The sequence below is a fragment of the Giraffa tippelskirchi genome, chromosome 9, assembly GCF_054371585.1.
Source record: "Giraffa tippelskirchi isolate mGirTip1 chromosome 9, T2T-mGirTip1v1.2.pri, whole genome shotgun sequence".
Classification (NCBI taxonomy): Eukaryota; Metazoa; Chordata; class Mammalia; order Artiodactyla; family Giraffidae; genus Giraffa; species Giraffa tippelskirchi.
The window spans coordinates 132,843,744-132,867,274 of record NC_137283.1 but is presented as its reverse complement, the minus strand read 5'-3'; the positions used below and the strand labels follow the sequence as shown (position 1 = coordinate 132,867,274).

At 36.2% G+C, this 23,531-nt stretch overlaps 1 protein-coding gene across 21 annotated transcripts in view; it reads right to left on the bottom strand.

Moving 5' to 3' along the window:
- The window catches only part of L3MBTL3 (L3MBTL histone methyl-lysine binding protein 3), a 101,649-nt gene that overhangs the window by 36,792 nt on the left and 41,326 nt on the right, over positions 1–23,531 (bottom strand). For all 21 annotated transcript variants that reach the window (XM_081530832.1, XM_081530837.1, XM_081530842.1 and 18 more), the window contains 6 exons: positions 21,874–21,965; positions 19,286–19,437; positions 11,496–11,572; positions 7,357–7,442; positions 5,554–5,664; positions 1,145–1,259 (listed from right to left, as the gene is read on the bottom strand). In XM_081530832.1, coding sequence (XP_081386958.1) covers positions 1,145–1,259; positions 5,554–5,664; positions 7,357–7,442; positions 11,496–11,572; positions 19,286–19,437; positions 21,874–21,965 — 633 coding nt within the window. The remainder of the gene's footprint in view (positions 1–1,144; positions 1,260–5,553; positions 5,665–7,356; positions 7,443–11,495; positions 11,573–19,285; positions 19,438–21,873; positions 21,966–23,531) is intronic.

Below are 23,531 nucleotides of genomic sequence, written 5' to 3'. Positions count from 1 at the left end.
GTGACCTTCCTAGATGTTCCAAGCATTCCCAAATGTACCTACATTTGTATATGTACATGTATCAAATCTTTGGTTTACTTCTGCCACATAAATTAGGGACAACATGGGTATATACTATTCTGAAGCAGTCTTCTTTGGTCTTTAGCTTCAACTCAATAGCAATATTTTCATGATTTGCACAGTAGTTGTACTATGAGTGCATCAAAATTTATTTAAGCAATATTTGTTCCCAAGGTTTATTATTTTAAACATATTGTGACCAACATCACGCAGTGCATTCTGGTGGCCTTGTGCAGTTTCTAGGTGACATCCAGCAATGAAGCCACTAGTTGGGAAGGCCATGCTAAATTTTTAAGAAACCCCATAATAATGTATTGTATTTGCCACATTTTTCTTCCTACAATGTATTTATCTTCCTTCACAGTTGAAATCCAATACGTTAAGTTCAAGGCTTCCCCGGTGGCTTAGCAGTAAAGAATCTGCCTGCAATGCAGGAGCCGAAGGAGACACAGGTTCAATCCCTGGGTGGGGAAGATTCCCTGGAGGAGGGCATGGCAACCCACTCCAGTATTCTTGCCTGGAGGATCCCATGGACAGAGCAGCCTGGCGGGCTACGGTCCATAGGGTTGCACAGAGTCAGACAGGACGGGAGAGACAGCACACAGGTTAAGCTCTTGGTGTACCTTTTTCAAAAAACTGAATTTAACTGAAATTTTTATTGAGGTGATGGTAGATCATATGCATTTGTAATAGCACAGAGGGAGATTCCTTGTACACTTTGCCCAGTTTCTCCTGATGGTACTACTTTGCAAAACTATCGTATCAAGTCACTATTAGGATATTGACATTGATACATTAAATTTTGATAGTCTGACAAATTGTCTTCCAAAATTTAGTACTAGTTTTAAAAGATGATGATACTTCTAAATAAAAGCAAGTCTAGGCACACACTACTTTTTCAGATATTAAATTTTTTCTTTTATGTACTTTAGACTATCGGGTTAACTAAAAATGCAGTAAGAGGAAAAACGATTACATAGAAAAAAAATGTACAGGAGAGAAGTAGAATGAGAAGGAAAAGAGAACATTAAGCACACTATGCAACAGTGGAAACATTTCTTTAAGTAATCCTTGTATATCTTACTCAAAGGAGGTTGAAGAGGATGCCCGGTTTTTGAACACCAACCGACAGGGTGAATGTCAGGAGAATCTGCATCTATCCAGTAATCATAGCAACTATTCCAGCCATCAAAGTGAACCTGGGTAACAAAAAGAGATCAACAGTCTAATTCAGGTCACAAAAATCCCTACAGTAAAAACTCTGCCAATGGTAACCATCTTCATTCTAACTTATAAATAGTACACTGAATATACAAATAAATTAAACACAATAGATGTCAGATGGATAAAAATTCAAATATTGAAAAATGAACAATAGAAGTTCTAGAAGAAAGCATGAATTAATGTATTCATCTTGAGAGTTAGGTAGCCTTCGCAAGCAAAATGCCAAACTCAAAAGCCATAAATGAAAGATGGATCAATTTGACTACATCAAAGTTCAAATCTTCACAATGGCAAATACTACTGCTAGCAAGATGAAAAACCCAAGAGAAACCTGAAAAACATATTTGTTAATGTGTGACAATGTACTTTGTTCCTCAATAAGCAAAAAAATCATATATCAGTATAAAAAGATGAAAAACCTAATAGAAAGGTGGAAAAGCGACAAACAACTTATTAACAGAAAAGTAAAAGTAAATGGTAAACATATGAAAAGACTATTTCACTTATAACTAAAAAGCTACAAATTAAAATCACAAGATGCAATTCTTTTCCTTTCAATCTGCCAGAATGTTCCATTTTTGGGATTCCTAGAGCTAGTGAACATGAGATTAATGGACACTCTCATAGACCACTGACACGAGTCTTGACTGGTGAGATATTTATGGAGAGGTATTTGGCAACATGATTAACACTTCAAATATATCATCTTTGACTTGATAATCTAAATAACTCAATTCATTGCTGTGCCAGAAAAAAACCAGAATGCCTACCATCTACGAGACTAGTTATATAACTTATGGTATATTTATGTAATGGAGAAGTACAGAGTTACTAAGGCGTGTATATATGGGTTCAAAATAATGTCCTTTGCAATGAATCTGCTTTCTCAAGCTTAGAAATCAATTAATCTTAGAATTAAATCCCATAGAATTCCAAATCTGGAGGAAATCATGGATAAAATTTTAAAATGGAGAAAAAAATCACAAAGTTAGTCAGGAGGAGTAACCAGCTTAAGATTCACGGATCCAAAATAAACTTGCTCATCGTTCACATACATTGCATATAAAAGCAACACTTAAAGCTGTTTAACTTGAAACAACACTTTTCCTTCCTCTGATCAAAAAGTAATGTTCAAATAACACTGAAAATTAAGAATATCAGCTTATGCTGTCAAAACTACCAATAAATAAGAAGTTATACATAATTCATAGCACTGAAGTAAGTTTTAAGCATTCTAATTCTCAGCTAATCAAGTGATAGTGCTCTATTTTACTAGATACATGAAATTCTGTTTTCTGATATTTCTATTCCCAAATTTCATTTCTTCTACACTGGAAACAATGTTCATGTAACTCATGTGACATTTGTTAAATTCTACAAAATTTAGCTATCTTCCTATAGCAAACAAACTCAATCCTAATAAGTAAATGGTTCTCCAACCTGGATACACACTAGAATTACTTGTGATAATTGAAAATAAGAAAAAAAAATGGCTGAGCCCACCAAGGAGGTTCTGAACTTAGAGGTATAACTAGGGTTCTGTGCACCTAACATGTCATTTACTTAATTTCTAAGTAACTCTACTGTGTGCTGAGAATTTCTAATGATACTAAAAAGGACACTATTGTACTGCAATATAGACTCCAAAAATCTTGGTATCACCATAAATAAAAGGGTTTTTTAAATAATTTCCTCCCAAATACCTTTAAGAATATGTTGAAGATAATATATCTAATGATACCATAAACCCCTTCCTAGTTTTCATTAAAACTGATATCCCAGTTTGGCAATGAAAAGTCATCTATCAAAGATGACAGATATATTGACAATATATGACAATATGTAACAAAAAGAAGACAAAACTTTAGTTACTATAAATAAGCTGAATCTCATCTACAAACTAGGCTGGCTGGCAACTGGGAGAATTTTAGCAGTTTAAGGTTAAATTTCAGAGTTGAAATTTAATTTAAATATTATGAACAGAGGAACAATACAATTCTCTGATAAGGAGCAAATGCACTTAAAAACTGCTATTTAATCCCTTATATGTGGAATCTAAAAAATCATACAAGTGAATGTATATGCAAAACAGAAAGATTCACAGATACAGAAAGCAAACTAGTGGTTATCAAAGGGGAGAGAGAGGGGAGAAAGAACAAATTAGCAGTATGGGATTAATAGATACAAACTACTGTGTATAAAACAGATCAGCAACAAGGATATACTGTACAGCAAAGGGAATTATAGCCATCATCTTGTAATAACTTTTAATAGAGTATAATCTGCAAAGATACTGAATCACACTGTACATTTGAAACGAATAAAATAAGTCAAGTATACGTTAATTAAAAATTGCTATCAGAAATATGTCTGTGTTAGTTGCTCAGTCATGTCCAACTCTTGAGACCCCATGGACTGCAGCTGGCCAGGCTCCTTTGTCCATGGAATTCTCCAGGCAAGAATACTGGAGTGGGTTGCCATTCCCTTCTCCAGGGGATCTTCCCAACCCAGGGATTGAACCTGGGTTTTCTGCATTGCAGGCAGATTCTTAACCATCTTAGCCACCAATACTTCAACTAAAGATTGCTATCAGAAATTATGCAAACATAATATATAAAAAAAATTAAACCTAATTAATACTCTTACTATGGAATCCCAGATGAAATAAATTTACTATAGTTTGGACAGCTTCATTTCAGCTTTACTACTTGAGTCACTGGCAAATTAAGAGGTTTTCATGAACAAAAAAAAATCAGACTTTCTCGTAATGCTAAGTGATAGTTGTTCTCTTGCTGGGTCCTACTTTGAAATGAAATAAAATTATCTAACAAAGAGTAAGAGAGAAAGATACATAAACATACAACACGAAATATTTAAGCATTGTACAAGACACAAGTGAAAGTGAAAGTTGCTCAGTCGTGTCCAACTCTGCGATCCCAGGGACTACACAGTCCATGGAATTCTCCAGGCCAGAATACTGGAGTGGGTAGCCTTTCCCTTCTCCAGGGGATGTTCCCAACCCAGGTATTGAACCCAGGTTTCCCATATTGCAGGCCGAGTCTTTACCAGCTGAGCCATAAGGGAAGCCTAAGAAATATCCAAAAATATTTACAATAGAAATGTTCTACTATAAAGACAATTAACATAAAAGCAACTCAGCAATGAGGCCGGATGAAAATTCTAAAGAAAATAAGACTACTAGATTTCAAAGCATAGTACAGATAATTTAACATATTTTAAATCACAGCTTAGGAAATCAGATACATTTTTTACCTAGAAGTGTAATTTGGACCTTTTATAAAAACTTAATATTCATTATTGACAATTTCAAGATTAAGACAGATAACAGTTTTTGAGGGCACACTATTTCATTTTCTTTAAAAAAAACTGATTTGGTTGGATTTTCTGTTCAGGCGAAAGGCAACTCAACAAATCACATTTTAGACTCAGGTGCTTATTTCCACTCTCTTCTGAAATGAAAGTTATGTTTGACAATGTATAAACCCAGAAGGACAAACAGAGAAGGAAAGTAGCTGACAGACATGGCAATGATGAGTGCAGAGGGCACAAGTGGGTAAGGGAGAGCTGACCCCCTGGAAGAGAGTGGCTGGGTTGCAACCCAGACACCGAGAGAGGGAGAGCAGGGCCAGGGTGAACAGGCTCACCATGTAGAATCCAGAAGGATTCAATTTGGAGGCAGCAAGTATGTCAGGAAGTCTGGAAAATGACAGGACTGGCTCAAAGTCTGAATATGGAGATTTATGCAAGATAATGAAAAAAACCCTCATACGAAAGTATGTTATCACAAAACATCAAAATATTAGGGACAAAGATAATCTTGAGAGTTTCCAGAGAGAAATTGTCAGAGAGAAGGAACCCAATGGCCTTGGACGTCTCAAAAACCAACATCCCATAAAAAAACACTGAACTTAATTAAAAAATATATACATATATATACTATTGGAAAATGAAGTATTATATTGCCTTCTGAACAGAAGATTACCTTATACACTGTATCTACTTTTGCTTCCAAATACATACTCAAAATATTAAAAGTCAGTCATAAATAAAGTGAAAACTTATGTAGATTAAAGTAAGAAAAGTAGAAAAATACTTACAAAGATACATGATCACTTACTTTGCATATTCCTATGGTTTTACTAATGTAATTTTAGGACTTTACAAATTAAATGTCTGCTGAAGTTTTCATCCAAGATGTCTTGTTAAAAAAAAAAAAAGAAAAACAAAGCCACAACAGAGAATACTTACTTTTATTCGGTGATCATCTGTGTCTGCAACTGTTGCTACTCTAATAAACATGGGATTTCTTTTGTCTATGACCTCAAGCTTCATTTTTTTCTGGAATCCATGTGGCGGCTTCTGCCGTAATAGAAAATTTTATAGTGAGATACAGAAGAAGGGAAGGTGAGCTCTATGTCACAAAGATAAATTTTTTTTTTTTTTTAAATTGAACTATTATAAGAGAACCAGCCTCTCAAACTCAAGTTCCTAGAATGGCTTTGGACTTCATTCTCCTTACCAAAAAAAAAAAAAAATCCCAAATCACACAGCCAAGTTTGCAGGCAACAGAAACAGCCTGAGCAACTAGCCACAGGAACAAACAGGAAGCCAAAGATCTTAAGCTGAAATTCAGAATACTGTGGTTTTTTTGATTAGTCATAGGGAAGACAAGAATTTTTTCTCATTACTTGGAGCTGTCTTGGCAAAAGTCAACAAACATGAAAGTTATTTTTAAAAGAGAGGGAAGAACATTCAAGTTGTAGAGAGGAGACACAGAAATTAGCGTGACACAAAAAAGTAACAGAAATCTAAGAAGAAAATTAGCAACCAAGACACACAAGGTGGAACTGCTCTACTAAGAACAGGAATGGGGCTACCTACATCTCAAAACTCAGCAGAAATCCATAAGCCTCTGAAAAATTTATGGGCAGAAGGAAAAGTGATGGCTAACAGGTGTAATAAAAGTGTTGCTGTGAAAATCAAGCGTGAAAATTACGCAAAGGATGCAGAACAATTAATTCAAGGCACCTAAAGGCCAAGCTAGAGAAATTCTGATTTTCTCTCTGATATCACTGTGACACTAGATATGCAGACTGAGTTTGACATGATTTTATCCAGTTCAAAGCAAAACTGCAAAGCAGCTCTTCTCTGTATGAGGCTGTTAAGAGGGTCAGATAAAAATCCATAAAATTTCATGACTCTAAACATTACTCATGTATAATCCTGAATTTATGGCTTTTCTTCATGTAACAATTTTTCTCTCAAAAATTTTGATGTTCTTTTCTGATGTATTTGGATCCATACCTACTAATTAATTTTATCATTAAAAATCCTATAAATTTACACACAAAAGGATCTATTAAAAATGTTGCTTATAATACTGTCACTTTTTTAAAAAAATCAAGTATTTAACGTATCTTTTCTTTTAAAATGCAAATTATAAAGCAAGTTGTTTGAGATTTTAAAAAATTTTAAATACATTCATTTTTGTATTCTTCCCTTGCACACAAATGATGTTAACTTTGAATCTTAATATGCAAGAAGCAAATACCTAGGTTAGAAAAACACTACAATCAAAACAGATGACCTTGTATTACGGTAGTCAAGCATGCTGATTTATAGCAATAACATTAAAAAAAAAAAACACAACATCTCAGCTTGCCATAAACAAACCCAAAGGAATGAAGAAATAAAATTTTCATTATAAAACAATAGATATCTTGTGCTGTTTGGTCTTTCAGAATATCTAGCTGGAAAAACAGAAGTTTGCTGTACAATCAACTCACTGCAAACCAATTCAACCATAATTATTTTCCAAGGAGACTTTAAAGTCCAAAATGGAAGTATTCTTTAGTTGGCAACAACAAACTCCCCTCTTCCCGCCCCAGTCATCATTTTCCCTTTCAAAATTGTAAAAATTCAAAAACATCTTCTTTCATCTTCTGCTTCTCTCTCATTTTTGTTTACCAATACTTTTTCTGTTCTTAAATTTCAATGACAACACTATTACCAACATTAATGAATCAAATATTATAAAGTATAATATCTCACCACTTTGAAAGCTCTTGCAGGAGCAGGTAAAGAATTGGTTTCTTCTAAGTATTTATCCCAAGAAAAATGCTTCACATTTGGATAACCTAAAAATGAAAACAGTAAATCTTATCAGGCTTAACCAAAATGATAGTGTGACAACCACAAGCAGGCCTATAAAACTATGAGACATTGTTATCATTATAATGAAGAAAAGCATGCTCATATTACACAAACAACTTTAAACTGATTACACATTTGGAACCACATGTAATAATGAAGCAGTTTTCATTAGATCATGATTTCTCTATTAACTTTTAAATGAGAATATATATAATTTGCATTCTCAAGTTAGGATAGTCTTATAACACAAGATATACACAAACACACAAATACCCTTTAATCTAGAAATTTTACTTCTGTTAATCTAGGAAGAATCTCATATGTGTGTACAAAGAAAATGCATCATTTGTAAATGTGAAAATGTAAAAATCAGTTACATGACCATCAATAAAGAAATGTGCAAATATATATATATATACACACACACAGACACATAAATATCATAAATGTAAAACAGAAAGCATTTATTAAAAAGAATGAGGCAGGTTTATATATACACCAATATGTGAAATATTCCAGACAATCATATTATTAGGTCAAACAAATAAGTTAAAATAAACCATGGAACAGTATTAATAGAATGTATAAAAACAACATCCTTCCTCCGTCTCCCTCTCCTCTGTTTCCTCCGGAGTCCAAAGCGCCTTAGGTAGACATGACTAGGAATTAGTGTTGGCCCAGTAGGGGAGGAAGCTTATAGCTACTTTATGTAGTCCTTACTTACTGAAAAAGTAAGTAAATATACTGGAGAAAATAGAAGCCGGATTTCTCACTGACTATAAATATGAAAAGTGAAAAACTAGAATGAATTCGCTGGTGTTAGATATGAACTGCAGCTAATGGTATACATTCATGGTTTTCAATATCTATAAATGGACATAGAAATAAACAAATTTTTATATATTTACTTAACCATATGTCCCCTGAAAGGCCAACAGCAGCATTAGCTCAGGAGCAGTGAGCACATTGAGTGTCCAGATCTTAGTGTCTACAAATCATTCTCTACAAAAATAAACCACAGAGTCTTGGAAAAATGGGTGACGTCAAGGTTGGATCAGGAAAAGCACAAGATAAGCCTAGCTGTGCCAGAAAATAGGAAATTTCTCCAAAAAATAATAAAAAACATGTCAAAAGGACACAGAAACCAGCTTAAAGGGTCTCCCACTGGCCAAATGTGAGAAAATCTGAACATGAAAATAAATAATGTTAGTAATGGAATATAAGCCACTGATGATAATAGTAATATTTGGATCCGTGTTGATATAAATAAATTAATTGAATGCATAAATAGGAAGACAAGAAAGCTATTTTTGCAGAATGCCAACTAATTATGCATAACGAAAGACTGAATAAGAAAAATTACCATTTAGCAAATATCAGAATATTAATTCACACTAGAAATATCAACAGATGCTAAAACTAGGAAGTGACAGGGGACTGAAATGCAGGATATTTATGCAATTTCAAGTGTCTTCTCAAAATACTTAATAATTACAGACAAAAAAAACCCCTACATCCATGAATAAGCCTGGTAACTACCATCTTGATCAATCACTGGTAAAAATCAACCAACAATGAGATAAACGAACATCAAGTGGCACAGGAGATGATCCAATGAGAACACAGCACTGTTTCTGTGATATTTCTGCCAAAAATGCACACCGTGGATCTAATTACCAGAAAGTACCCATCATGTTCAAATTAAGTAATATTCTACAAAATTACCAATTTGTAATTCTTAAACATACGGAAGTTATAAAAGTCAAGAACAGCATATTGAAGGAGACCAGAGAAATATGACAACTGAGTAATATGCCATTGTTCTGCTATAAATGACATCTTTGATACAACTGACAAACTTGGATGGGTCTCTTGATTCAAGGTTATATAAATGAGCTATTTACTGTTCTTACAACTTCTCTGTACATTTGAAGATGTTTTGAAATAAAAGTTTGAAAGAGCAAATATGCAAACATTCCCAAGCAGTCAACATTTTACAGCACATTTTTAAGGTATACACCTTGTAGAATTTAAATAACATTAAAGCTGACTGTGAATGCATGCATGTATGTGTGCGCTCAGTCCCTTAGTCGTGTCCAGCTCTTTGTGACCTCATGGACTGTAACCCACCAGGCTCCTTTGTCCATGGGATTTCCAAGGCAATAATACCGGAGTGGACTGCCATTTCCTCCTCCAGGGGATCTTCCCGACCCAGGGGTCGAACCTGCGACTCTTGCATTTCCTGCATTGGCAGGTGGGTTCTTTACCACTGCGCCACTTGGGAAGCCCTGCATGTATGTGTATACAGAGGCAAAAAAGGTTTCTCTGCAAAGATATAATAATCACCTATTAAGCCATTACGAGAGAGAACAGTGGTTATCTCTAGTTTCACTCTAAACTCTTAAAAATAAGCACATCTAAGTGGATAATTTGGTAATTCAAAAATAAAAATCATTTTAAAAGACATGGAGACTTTAATTTTGGAAAAAGAACAGTAGGTGTACTACAGGTTAAAAAAGAACATGAATATGGAGTAGCTGGCAGGGCTGCTCATGAGACTGATCTGCAAAGCAGAAGAGCAGCTGCCTAAGGAGACAGGTGATTAACATCCTTTCTTTTCATAGAGGAGATGTGAGACACAAGCCAGGAACCTGCCCTTAGAGAAAAGGGTCCCGAGAAAGCGCCTCTTGTTTGCCATGGCTCCAAAGAGCAGAGTAACATCAGCACAGGCCTTGCACACCAGTCTTTTTATTTGGCATGTTTTTACTTTTGTTTTTTTAACTTTTTTAATTGGTGTGATAACATATGTATCACACAAAATTTACCAGTTTAACCATCTTCATGTGTTACAGTTAGTGGCATCAACTATATTCACACTGCTGTGTGTTTGTAGTGTACTTTTTCACATGCAATTTTGTATTTTTTAATTTTGCCAAAAAGCTATATACTTTCTCTGCTACTGAATTGTAAAAGTCCATGAAAAGAGGCAGAAGACTTGGTAATCTGCCTCACATCAGAAGTCAGTAATGATACCTCACACACCCCTTCCCAGGGTGTGAAGACATAGCCAGGAACCTGCTGTTCACTGGTCCTGTTAATTTAACAGATTCCTGCATGCATGCTAAGTCGCTTCAGTCTTGTCCGACTCTTTGCGACCCCATGGACTGTGGCCCACCAGGCTCCTCTGTCCAAGGAATTCTCCAGGCAAGAATACTGGAGTGGCTTGCCAATGATGACCAAAAGGATGGTAAGGAAAAAAATAAAAAGATCAATATCAAATTGTGAAGTCCAAAAGAATCTGTGACAGTGGCAGATATAATATAATTCAGATGGTGACAGTGGCAGTCACTATTCACTGGCTCCTAATATTATGTAAATCCCAGAACCTAGGAGGGCTGCGTGGGGTCTTCCAGGCAGCAGCACATTTGAGCTACCAAACCATTTAATATCTTACTTTAACACTACATGGTTTATGCAAATATTCTTTCACCTTCAAAACAGCTCTGCAAATCAGTAAAGGACAGGAGCTTTCATCCCTGAACATAGAAGGAAATGCAGAAGGTAGAAGGGACTTGCTTGCCCATCATAGGAACGGTTGGTCCCGAGTGAGTAAATGATCAGGCGCTAGCTGAGAAGCAGTATCAAGGAACCAGGGACAAGCCTAAAAACGACACTAGCGGGCAGAATAGAATGAGACAAGTATTTGAAGCTCCAAGCTAAGTCTTTGTTGCTTACATGCTGTGGGCAACATCCACACAACAGCTCCTAACAAACCAAGGAGGCATTCTTTCCCTATGACAATGACAGTTTTCATTACTCACAGGAGTATCCACAAGAAGCCACATACACCACAGTGATGCTCTGTGTGAGCTGACCACTCTATCATTTCATACCAGCAGTAGCCATGGCACGTCAAACAGTGACACGCTCAAAAATTCACTGTCTTATGATGAAGTCACAGAATCTGTTCTTTAACACATGAAAATAAACTCAAATTGACATAAATAACAAACAGCAGACACACGATCAACACAAACCTGGAGGAGTAATGAGGGTTCTTCGATGTTCTTTACACCAACCAACTGGATGAATGTGTGGACTAGAGGCTTCACACCTGTAAGTTACATAAATTTGAAAATGGTAATTAGGAAAAATTCTCAAATACCAGTAAAAGTTAAAAAAAGTTAGTGATTGTGAACATTTTACACCGAGTTCTACCTTTTCACAATCTATCTTATTTAAGAAGAAATGGCTAAACCAAAGAATTTTTCACTCTTCCAACGTATTCGTACCAAGGAGAGTTCTATAAGATACATAACATACAAAACTGACACCAGGCAAATAGGTTTTGTTCCCACACAAGTGGTGTTATATTCCACAACTGCAAAAACAGCAAATGTAAAGATAATGTCATTAAAATTTGGAATTTCCATTTAGGAAAATCATTTGGAAAAATAAACATGTATATAAATAGCATATACACAGGCAAGCTAAAATTATTTCAGTATTTCTAAGGACAATATACAAAAGCAGGAAGCCAAATCGCCCTCAAAAAGCAAACACGCTCTCTCTATTGCCCATCAGAATGGCAGAGACCAGGTATTAAGATGGGGTGTTTCTTTTCCTCATCTCTTCTCTTTGTCATCTTTACTTCAGTCAAGTATATGCTTTGCCAAGGCCCCTTTACCAGTATGTACATCTAATTCCTCGCTCCTAATCAACCTTGTTCCATACAGTCCTCATCCCAACATGCAACACGCTTCTTTCATTCACTCACTCACCCATTCATTGAAAGGTTGAGTGTCTATCATGTGCCAGACACTGGGATAGACGCTGAGCATACAGTAGCAAATACAATATATACCAACTTTCAGCCTCTTAGAGCCTACAGTATAGAGGGAAGCTGCTGCTGCTGCTAAGTCGCTTCAGTCGTGTCCGACTCTGTGATCCCATAGACAGCAGCCCACAATGCTCCGCCGACCCTAGGCTTCTCCAGGCAAGAATACTGGAGTGGGTTGCCATTGCCTTCTCCAGTGCATGAAAGGGAAAAGTGAAAGTGAAGTCGCTCAGTCGTGTCCGACTCTTAGCGACCCCAGGGACTGTAGCCTACCAGGCTCCTCCGTCCATGGGATTTTCCAGGCAAGAGTACTGGAGTGGGGTGCCACTGCCTTCTCCATAGAGGGAAGAGAGGAAATTAATTAATACACAAAATGTATATTCTGGGGGCAAAATGCTATGCAAAGAACTGGAATAAAAAAGCAGAGCATAACAGTGGTAAGATACTCCTTCAAAACACATAGTCAAGATGACTTCTTAAATAAGATGACATCTAAAAAGAGGGAAGAGAGGACTGAGCCACTCAAATTTATAAAGGAAAGCCTTCCATGCTGAGGGGACAGCAAGTACAGATGCCATGTTAAGAGGAGATATCAAGCAGAACTGTGTTAGGAATGGACTGAGAGAAGCAGAGAACAGGAAACATCAAGAGGAGCCGTTAGGCCACAGTAAGGTCTTGGAATCTTAGAGTAAAACGATGTTTACTAGAACATTTTGTGAAAGGTTTTAGGCAGAAGAGTGGCATAATCTGATTTATGTTTTAAAGTAATTATTCTGACTGCTTTGCAGATAATAAACCACATTTGGGAAGGAGACAAAAGACTGCTGGAAGGTTTTTGCCAGAGTTGTGAGGGTAACATGAACCAGAGTGCTGGTGGTGAAGATAATAGGAAGTGATTATATATTTAGGTCAATGTTCTAAAGGAAGAATCCACTGGATAAGCTGATAGAGTTGACGCAGAGTGGGAGTGAAGGGAAGTCCAGAACATTCCAAGGCTTTGGGCATGGCCACTAGAAGATGGATGTTACCATTTTTTGAGATAGGAAAACTGCAAGCACAGCCTGACATTCCAAACAGTGAATGAAGAGATCTGATATTAACATGTTTAACAAGCAGGTAAAGAAGTAGATCATGAGCACAAAAATTCGGAATTTAAGGGCAAGATCAAGGCTAAAAACACATATTTAGGAGTCATCGGCAAATAGGATGTGTTTAAAGCCATGAGCAGAGATGTGACCATCCAGAAAATGAGTACAGAGGACAGAAAAGAGAAAAGGCGAAGAAGTCCAAGAAACAATGACTGGTAAAGTAAGAGAGAGGAGGGAGAGAGAAAGAGGAAATCAATTGGGTCAAATGCTGCTGCTCAGTCAAAGAAGAGAAAAAGCAAGAACTGATCACTGGATTTACCAACATAAAGGTCACTGGTATACTTGACAAGAGCTGCTGTGGTGGAGCTGGGTATGGGAAAGGGCAAAAGCCTGAATAGAGTGGGTTTAGGAGAAAATGTTACGAAATGAGCATAGCTAGCTCAGAAAACACATTTAAGGAGTTCTGTTTTAAAAAGAAGCAGAGAAATGAGACATTAGATAGAAAAAAGAAAACTTTTTTTTTTTTTAAGCTGGGAAATATTTAAGTTGGGTGAGGCATATATGGAAACCTCAGTACACTTTAATGCCCAATCCCTTCAGAAGCATTGTTTTAAACTGTATAAGCAAAACTATGGATCTTGATTTTCCAGTTATACTATTCTTTCCTGGATAATCATTTGGCTATGGATTATTAGTAATGATGCAGCCTTTAATTTAGGGAAATTTTTATATTATTCTAGGGATAACTCTTAACAGCTCCTTAAAAATGAAAAACTAACAAGTATGTGATACTTCTTTAATTTTTTTCAATTTAAGACAACTATCAAGTACTGCTAATTATGTCAGGTTCATGATGATTAAAGTAAAAGTATTAGACACAATTCTGTTTATTGGATTTCTCTATACATTACAAGTAAAGAAAACAGTGTAGCATATTTTGGCCACTTGTTCCTGTACAGCCAGAATCTCATATAAGGTTTTAATATTATTTAAATATTGATCAAAGTCACCATTTAAAATAAACGAAGAAGCTGTCTCAATTATGAAAATAAAAATAGCTTCATTTTTGTCTAGTTGACTTACAGCCCCTCTATAAACAAACAATACTTCCTTCAGAAGTGGGAAGGCTGTGAAATTATTTGTTACTATTGAAACACAAGTCATCTCTTAGTCCCATCTAGTGTTCAAAAGCAGAAATGTAACAAGAAATATAATGAAGAACAACTAATGGTGAAATGTTTGGCAAACTGTTGCTCCCTGTGCCTTTCCTTTCTTTCTTTGGGGTTTTTATGTGTATTGTTAAGAAAGTAAATTTCACAGGTAAGTACAAATTATTTATGAAGGCTGCTAAGACCCAAATCAGACCTAGACTGGTAGATAATAATAGAAATAAGAATTCATGAAGAACCCACACTTGTCATATAAAGTGAACAAACATTAAGACCCTCATTTTATGGAAACACTGAGAGGTTAAGTGATTTCAGGTTGAAAGAAAAGGGCCCTGGTTTCATCAGTCACAGCCAAAAGCTAAACAAAACTAATGCGCACACACTGGGCTCCCCAGATCTCGGCAGAGAGTCAAACAAGAACATTTCAAGATGCTCACTTAAGGAACACATCAAAGTCTTCATTTCAAGCAATAATGGTTTAGATTCTTTGAAGAAATACAGCACACTTGGTCTCTCCCACTCCCTAAATCCAGAGCATGATGACTGCCAATTTCTTTCATGGTGTCTACTTTCCTGGCTCCCACCCTGTGCTAACTCTTCAGGGCTTCCTTCACTCTGTTTTACTAAGCCCCAGGCCTCATCCCACCGAGTCATCTCGTTCTCCTTTTCATCCTTAATTCATTTCCAAGCCCATTCCCTACAGAGGCTCTTTTCAATATTCATAATTTGCTTCAAGCATAAAACCTGATTTTCACTAACAAGGTGACTACCAGGAAGAGGCAAAGGAGGTGCCATCTCATCACCCTAACATCAATGTTCCTTTCATGTCTTCATTTTCTCCACACTGAGAAAGAAGAAAGCTCGTTTCTCCCCAAGGCTAGCCCTTCTCCTACAGGACTGGGGTCCTCAATTATCCAGTCTCAGATGTCTCCACTGTCCCTCAACAGTGGCTTCTTTCCTTCAGCCTAAAACCAAGCTCAACACCTGAGGAGCTTACTCCCTCTGAGACAATAATCCACTTCCACCTTCAGGGCTAAACTTCTCTGCCCGAAGTGCCTTACAGATTCTCTTTCAGTCAGTTCAGTTCAGTTGCTCAGTCATGCCCAACTCTTTTTTGCAACCCCATGGACTGCAACACTCCAGGCTTCCCTATCCATCACCAACTCCCGGAGTTTACTCAAACTTATGTCCACTGAGTCGGTGACGCCATCCAACCATCTCATCCTCTGTTGTTTCCTTCTCCTCCTGCCTTCAATCTTACCCAGCATCAGGGTCTTTTCCAAAGAAGTCAATTCTTCGCATAATGGCCATCTCTAACAATTTTGCAAACTGGTTTCTGTTTCTGAAATTCTTACTTTAATCCTCACAACATCTTGTGAGATAGGGACTATTAACCCTTTTTGCAAAGGGGGCACCTAAAGCTTAGAAGGACTAAGTCACTTACTGAATGCCAAGGCTGCCACACCTCAAACATATCCCTGTTTGCCCCATGGATTTAAACATAAGTAAGTGCTTTCCTTGGCCAGGAGTATTTCATCCCAGCTTCTAAGTACTAACTCCTATCATTCTTTATGATCCAGTTCAAATTCCATGTCCCCAGGAAGATCTTTCTGAGAAACCTCCAGTGAGTCAGTCAGTCCTTCCTTCCACGTGCCACCACAGACAGCAAGGTTCTAATAATTAAGCACTAACCACCATGGACTCTGCAGCCAAGACAGAGATGTTGTGTTTCTCTCTGTTCCCAGATGCTGAGCCTCTCAAGACTAAAGTGCAGAGGTCCCTAGGTCCTTGCCATCTCTGTAACTCACCACCACCATCACGGGGTGTTTCTCGAATATAATGGTTGATGACACACACACTGCTCTGAGAAACTGACAACATGATGCAAACTTTTCAACATTATTTGGGGAGACACATAAAATTACTATTACTCTTAATGTATACATGTAAAAGAACCAAACTATTAGTAACAAAAGCATAAAGAAAATCCAGAGGTAAACCAATTTTTATTCTAATATATGTATACTATTTGCTCTCATTAAAAACTACTACAACCCTACATAAATTTAAATCCCGCATAGCATTTCTCTTTGAAAGGAAGAAATGTTTTACTGCAGTTTAACATGCAGTACCTCAAATGTGTGTGTGTGTGTGTGTGTGAGTGCGTGCATGCACGTGCGCATTCAAGCACAATTTCAAATTCCCACTAAGGTAAAAAGAGATAAGATCACTGTCCAATTCAAAGGAAAAAAAAAATCTCATTTTCAAACTATTTTAAATTGGGAAAGCAATCCAATTTGTAACTTCAATTATATACCTAAGTACTAACTTATGCAGATAAAAACCATTCCAAAATTCAAAGATCAAAGAACATAATATTTAATAAGGTTGGAGAAATTCCAGTGCACTTAAGTAATTTTCAATATGCCTTAATTGCATATCGAGGAAGAGAACACACTGTTATTCTTTTTCTGACAATTAACAAAATATAACTTCAATAGTTAGAAGTATAAGTCTATCCTTAAAGTACATTCCATTCTAAAAATAATTTGGTTGTGCTCATAAAAGTGCAAAATCATTTTTGAAAGAGATCAATTTTTCCCCCTGCTCTTTCTAATAAGAAACCAGGATGCTTCCTATTCCCTAGGCATTTGGCATCAAAGAAAAATGTGATACATTCTGCTAGACTTTCTCATTACTTTTTTTTCCCCAGAAGAATGAATGCTTTTAAAGGAAATACATATTATGTCAATAAGGAACCTACACTTTTAAAACCCTATAATACTTATAGGACCACAAAAATAACTGAAACGTTCACCCACTGTGTTTAACTCAGGCAAAAGCTGTTTTTAAAAAATTCTCCCTGAAGCAATCTGAACTTTAAAAGCAAGAAGCTCTCATTTCAACAGATTCTAATAAACAAAGTATCATTTATTAATAAAAGGACTGGATCCCAACTGTCATGTTGGTACTGCCATCAACACAGCACATCAAACACAGGAGGGAGAGAAATATGTTCCACCCAGGACAGATTCCAGTATTTCTAAATTCATAGTTTTCTCATCTACTCACTCATTCAAGACAAGTACGGATAATTTTAAATGAAACAAAAACCACCAGTTTGCAGAAAATATGAGAAAGAGAAGAACACAGTAAGCAATACAATGAGGGTTCAATCAGCAAATCCAGACTGTGGGAGAGTCAACAGGACAAACACCTGGTTTCTTAAATAAAAGTTACAGGCGGAAGAAAACGATGAAGGAATAGGAAACTATAAATTAAAAGAGATCAAGAGAAACATCAAAGCAATCATAAAATGTGCATCCTATTTGGACCAAAAGCTAATAAACCAAGACAGTTGGGGGATAATGTTTTAGTATGTTAGTGACATGACGATATTTATAACTTTATATATTTGAAAAAAGAAAAAGAAGTTCTATCTTTCGAAGAGACATATTCAGACATGAAATGCTGTGGAATCTGGATTCTTCTTCAAAACAGTCCTGGAGTTGGGATTTTGGAGCAGGAAAACATCAGAAACAAGACTGGTATATACTTATAATTGCTAGTAGTAGGTAATGCCTGCAGGAGGTCACTCTACTGTTCTAAATTTTGTATACACCTGAAATGGTTTGTATTTCAGTAACAAATCTGATTGAAAACTGAATAAAAAGATACCCTATGAGGAAAATTATGCTTTGTAGAAAAAAGCTGGGTAAAACTTACTATCATATTCAAAAGTACTTGATTCTATGTGATGTGATCATGGAACTACTTTAAAAAATTCTATGAAAACCATATGTAAAATATAATTCAGATTTTTATAATTCATCTTTTAAAAGTCTAAATAGCAAATGGCTTTCAATGTCTCTCCTTTTTTAAAACAACGCAAGTAAAACTGATGACTGTTTAAGAATCCAATCTGAGAAGTAATGGAAACTATTAACGATTCTACTGAATATTTAACCATACACACACTAAAAAGGTCAGGAAACAAGTTTTCCTAAAACTGAGCTACATTTATATAAATTAATATCCATTTGCTACTGTAACATTAGCCATATTTTATAAAGATAACTGTCACTTCTCAATGCAAGTATCGTCCAGAAGGAACTAAACCGTGCAGAAATGCCTTTCACCAGCAAACTATAGTTTCATTAGTGAACTTGAATTAGGTATGAAAAATCATTATTTCAACTGCCCAATCAAAATCTTATGGCTTTACTATAATCCTTTCATGATTATATCATTTTATAATTATGTTGCTCCTACCACTTTATGTAGTATAGCCAAAACCCTTCAGGGTTAAAAACAATATTCCTCAATTAATAATTTGTATTGTCATTAGAAATAGTTAAATTAGCTACTGGGCATGAAAATATGAAAGGAAATATTAAAACATTTTCCTAAGAAATGAGAGAAGACATCCCAGATGAGGGGGGAAGTGTGAGTCTGTGTGTGCACTCACATGTGAGTGTCTCTTGGGAGTGTGGTACGAATTGTGCTTCCATAGGAGGTAGTCAACTAAAATACAAATCACAAAGTAGAACTAAAGGAGGTTATTTAGAAACATGTGCCATATGGAACAGGTAAAACGTTAAAAATCTGAAATGAGAAAGAGCAGGACAGAATACTGTTATTTGTGTTATCAGCTTTGCATTATTACTGGTTTTAAATAAGTACTTGAATAAACACCAATTAGAAAATGCACAGAGCAATGAAAAATGTCTCACCAATAGTCATAGCTCTCATCCCAGTTGTCAAAATGTACGAGGAAACGATTGTCCACCATATCTGTTACCGTAGCAACACAGATGAATGCAGGGTTCTTTTTGTCTACAGCTTCAAGCTTCATTCCAACTCGAAAGCCTGATGGGATCACTGTCTATGAAATATACAGATTTAATTAGAGATAAGCACACACTTAACAACAAGGACCTGTACCCTCTCTGCACCCCTGCTTGAAAGCCTGGCATCCATCAGCTGTATTCACATTATTTAAAAATCATGGACCAGTTCCGCAGCAGAGTTGCTTTCCAAGAAGCAGCAATAAGAAAAATGCCCCATTGCTACACCCAATTAATTATCTGGACCTTTAAAGCTAACACACCCACAACCTTTAAAAGTTTACTTAATCTTAACATGTGTCTTGGTACTTTAGATGACTATGCTAGTTAGGCAAGTTTTATGTACTGTATAGTTTACTTTCAGTTTCTCTCTTCCTTTATTACAGACTTAACAATGAAAATTATCTCATATAAAATATGCACATAATCAAGTTAAAAATGTGTGTAAGTCAGTACAAATTCACTCCCACTTTTGAAAAATCTTTCAAAAGGGTACTCTACTAAAGGTAGGCCATCTTCCTATATGAAAGGCTGGAAATGATTACAACTTTGATTCAACAATACAGATGTTATTCACAACAGCACCCAGATAGCTGGCTGTTAATACACAGAGCCATTCAAAATAGCTTGTAATATAAGGAAATCCACAGATTATTGGCCATCTGGGACATGAAACGAAAACAATAAAAATTCAGTCAGACTTAGTACTTGAAATGCTGTGGACAGAAACATTCCTCACAATATTTCATGAAGAAAAATATCCTAATCTCAGGGAAGTACTTGGATTTATCAGTAGTATCAATCACAACAAACTACAAGTCATTTCTGCCCTTCAGAAAAAATCTTTCTGTCCAGACTGAAGCATACAGACACTCTTCCCATTACTTTAAGCAAAATAGATGTTATCTCTTTTTACTATAATTATACAGCTATCATTACAAAAATGCGGACAGGCATGTATCTGAATATGTTAGAGTGAAGTCGTGTCTGAGTCGAAGGATCAGGCACTAATGCTACAAAGATACTGTTACTACATATTTAAGCTCTGGACTTCTGTATCAGACCATAAATATTTGAGTCTTCTGAGGTAGAGAAATCTAGAAATACAAAAATTAATTAGATACCAAACACATGGCCCAAGATTCAGTTTTGTGCTAGCAATGCATAGAATTTAAGATGATGGTCAGTGGCTCAAATACCTGACTGAACTCATCATCAGAGAACCAGACAAGGATTAGGAGGAGCCGTGACAGCAAGCAGGTTGCTGAGTTTTCCACCTGACTGTCCTCCCCCATCTTGAAGGAGAATGCCGACTGACTATGAAGCATGTACATCTCAGCAATTATGCTATCTTCTCAATTAAGATATTTAAAAATAATAATCTGGCTCATTATTTCTATTAATTACCTAAATGCGTGCATGTGCCCGCACACACACACACCCTCTCCAGTTCTCTAACTCAAGCTGGCCTATGTTCAATTTGATTAGACAATGTTTCAGCCATTAGACTTGTTGCCCTCAAAACACCTGGATAATGTCATTTCCCAAGTGGAGAGTATGTGGGGTGGGTGAGAAGGTTCTTCTCATTTCTGATATCTGGAGGGAATCCCTAGTGAAATATGATGGCCTCTCTCCACACTCTCACTGTCGTCTAACTGGTGAATCTGAAGGAAGAAGTGATCACACCGTTAAGTTGGCCTATAGGGCATATAGTTTCCACTCTGCTCCTTAGGAGCAAGCTCTGTCCTGCAAGATGATAGTCTGCCCTGGTCCAGTGCTCATGGGCTAGAGTGGTGAGGCTGGAAGGGCCAGTAAATCTCTAACTCCAGGGCTCAGAATCCAGAGACTCATTTGTCAGCAAATACAGGCCACGCATATACTCCAACTGAGCTCTCATCAACTGTAAAGGTGAGATTTTGTCCTCTATTCTTTCTAGTTAGATCAGAACTTGATCAGGATAGAACACTGTACCATATCAGGCCTCCTCAGAGATGCCCATAGCTTAAGAAGTAGAAAATACAAACACATCCAGACTTTGCTTCTGTTAACACTGCAAAACAGAGCTAGAATCTGGAGGGAAGATTTAAATGATAGTCTCTAGTATGCAAATTCAAATAGGGTTACATTCATCTCACTACAGGAATCCTATCTGAACAGCACTCTTAAAATCAAGTGACCATAACCATAAAATGTCCCAGTCAATTTAATTTGCTTAGGCACCTTAATTGTAAAGTATACCTAGGTTTTATACTATGTTGCCTTTTACTGTTTAATTTTAAAAACAAGACAGCCATGATATGGTTAAAAACAGATATTTATTCATGATAATTTTTAGTTAATTTTAAAGCTTAAGAGCACCTTATTTAGCAAAGCAATAACATTTATTATAGTTTCTTATTATCACTTGTAATTTATCCAAGGAAATACTCAAAAGCCACTTCCTGTGAAAGAAAAAGTATCTTGGAGGTACTTACTATATTCTGATTTTCAAATAATGACTTGGGAGCAGCCTGAGCTTTGCATGTCTTGAGATAAGTCTGCCAATTAAATTCTTCTTCTTTATATCCTAAGGTCCGCACATATAAAGAGTAAAATATCAAAATATTTCATACTTAGCTTTCCATTCTTACTTTTATCTGTAAGTCCAACATGCCAAAATCAAGCCATCAAATGACTTTTTAAATGCATAGTATTTAACTCATAATTAGTATCTAGAGATTTTTATACACAGGGTATTTATTTCCAACAAATTGTAGTATTTTTTGAATTCCAAATGAATAGCAATGGATGAAAGGAAAAGGTATGAATGAGGAAGCAAATACACATTGTTCTCAGATGGACTTCTTTTCATTACCAGACCATTTCTATAGTATTTAGGTAGAATTCATTAGCAGTGAGCTGCAGTAGTTGAGTTCTCTGTTTTTCCCTCACTCATTCTATTTTGGGAGACTAACTTGCAGGAACAGTGGGAAGCTGGAAAAAATGGTACTACAAGAGATAAAATCTTTCTGGCCTGTCACCACAAGAATGACAATTCAAGATTCATGAAGTGAGCATGTTGGCCAACTACAATAATGGAAATGTCCTTTCCTTAGTTTTCACCATTTCATGTTCAACACTGGTAAAGCCAACATTTCCTTTAAAAAGGAAATTGGGCATTTAATTTTATCTACTCAGGTTCTCTTTTCTACTTCCATCAAAGTCCAGAAGGTGGTGTGAAAAGAAAAACAATTCACTACATATGAGACCAATTTATATAAAGGCTTACAGATTTTCTTTTTCATCCTTCTCTTTTCTAGGTATTTTTGTTCAATCCTTCAGTTATCTGAAAATACCATTCTGTCATTAATTTTTCACTTAAAACCAAAAGATGGCTTATCCATTAAAACTCAATAACCCACCTCCCCCCAGAAAAAAAAACTCAATAATCCTGATGTAGTAGCCAGTGAAGTTGCTCAGTCGTGTCCAATTTTTTGCGATCCCATGGACTGTAGCTTGCCAGGCTCCTCCATCCATGGAATTTTCCAGGCAAGAGTACTGGAGTGGGTTGCCATTTCCTTCTCCAGGGGATCTTCCCAACCCAGGGATCAAACCCAGGTCTTCCGCATTGCAGGCAGATGCTTTACTGTCTAAGCTACCAGGGAAGCCCCAATAATTCTGAGACAGACGAAAAATATCAGACTGATAACCCGGTTCTTTCATATCAAGCAAACAATACTGAATGCAACATGAAAAGAAAGGAAGTAAGATATTATTAAATACCCTAGGGATGAACTGAAAAAGATACAATCTGTTATTCCTGGATCTTTTGTAAACATGAAACAGGCAAAATTATTGGCAGACTGTAATATAAAAATTTAATAATAAAAGAGTAATCACTATTAGTTCAACCCTCAGCCAAACTGCTTTTCAGTGTTATAGTCTCCTTTCCAATCTCTTAAATATTAAGATAAGTTCAATGCATAATTTCTCAAGGTTTTTTATTTACTGAAATGTCAATGAACACACTTAGTTATGTAAACAGGTTAGAAATAATCTGCAACCAGTTATTTCAAGAAGGTATGCATGTATGTGTTGTGTGTGTGTGTGTGTGTATGTATGAGACAGAAATTTATAGCTAAAATCTAGTCAA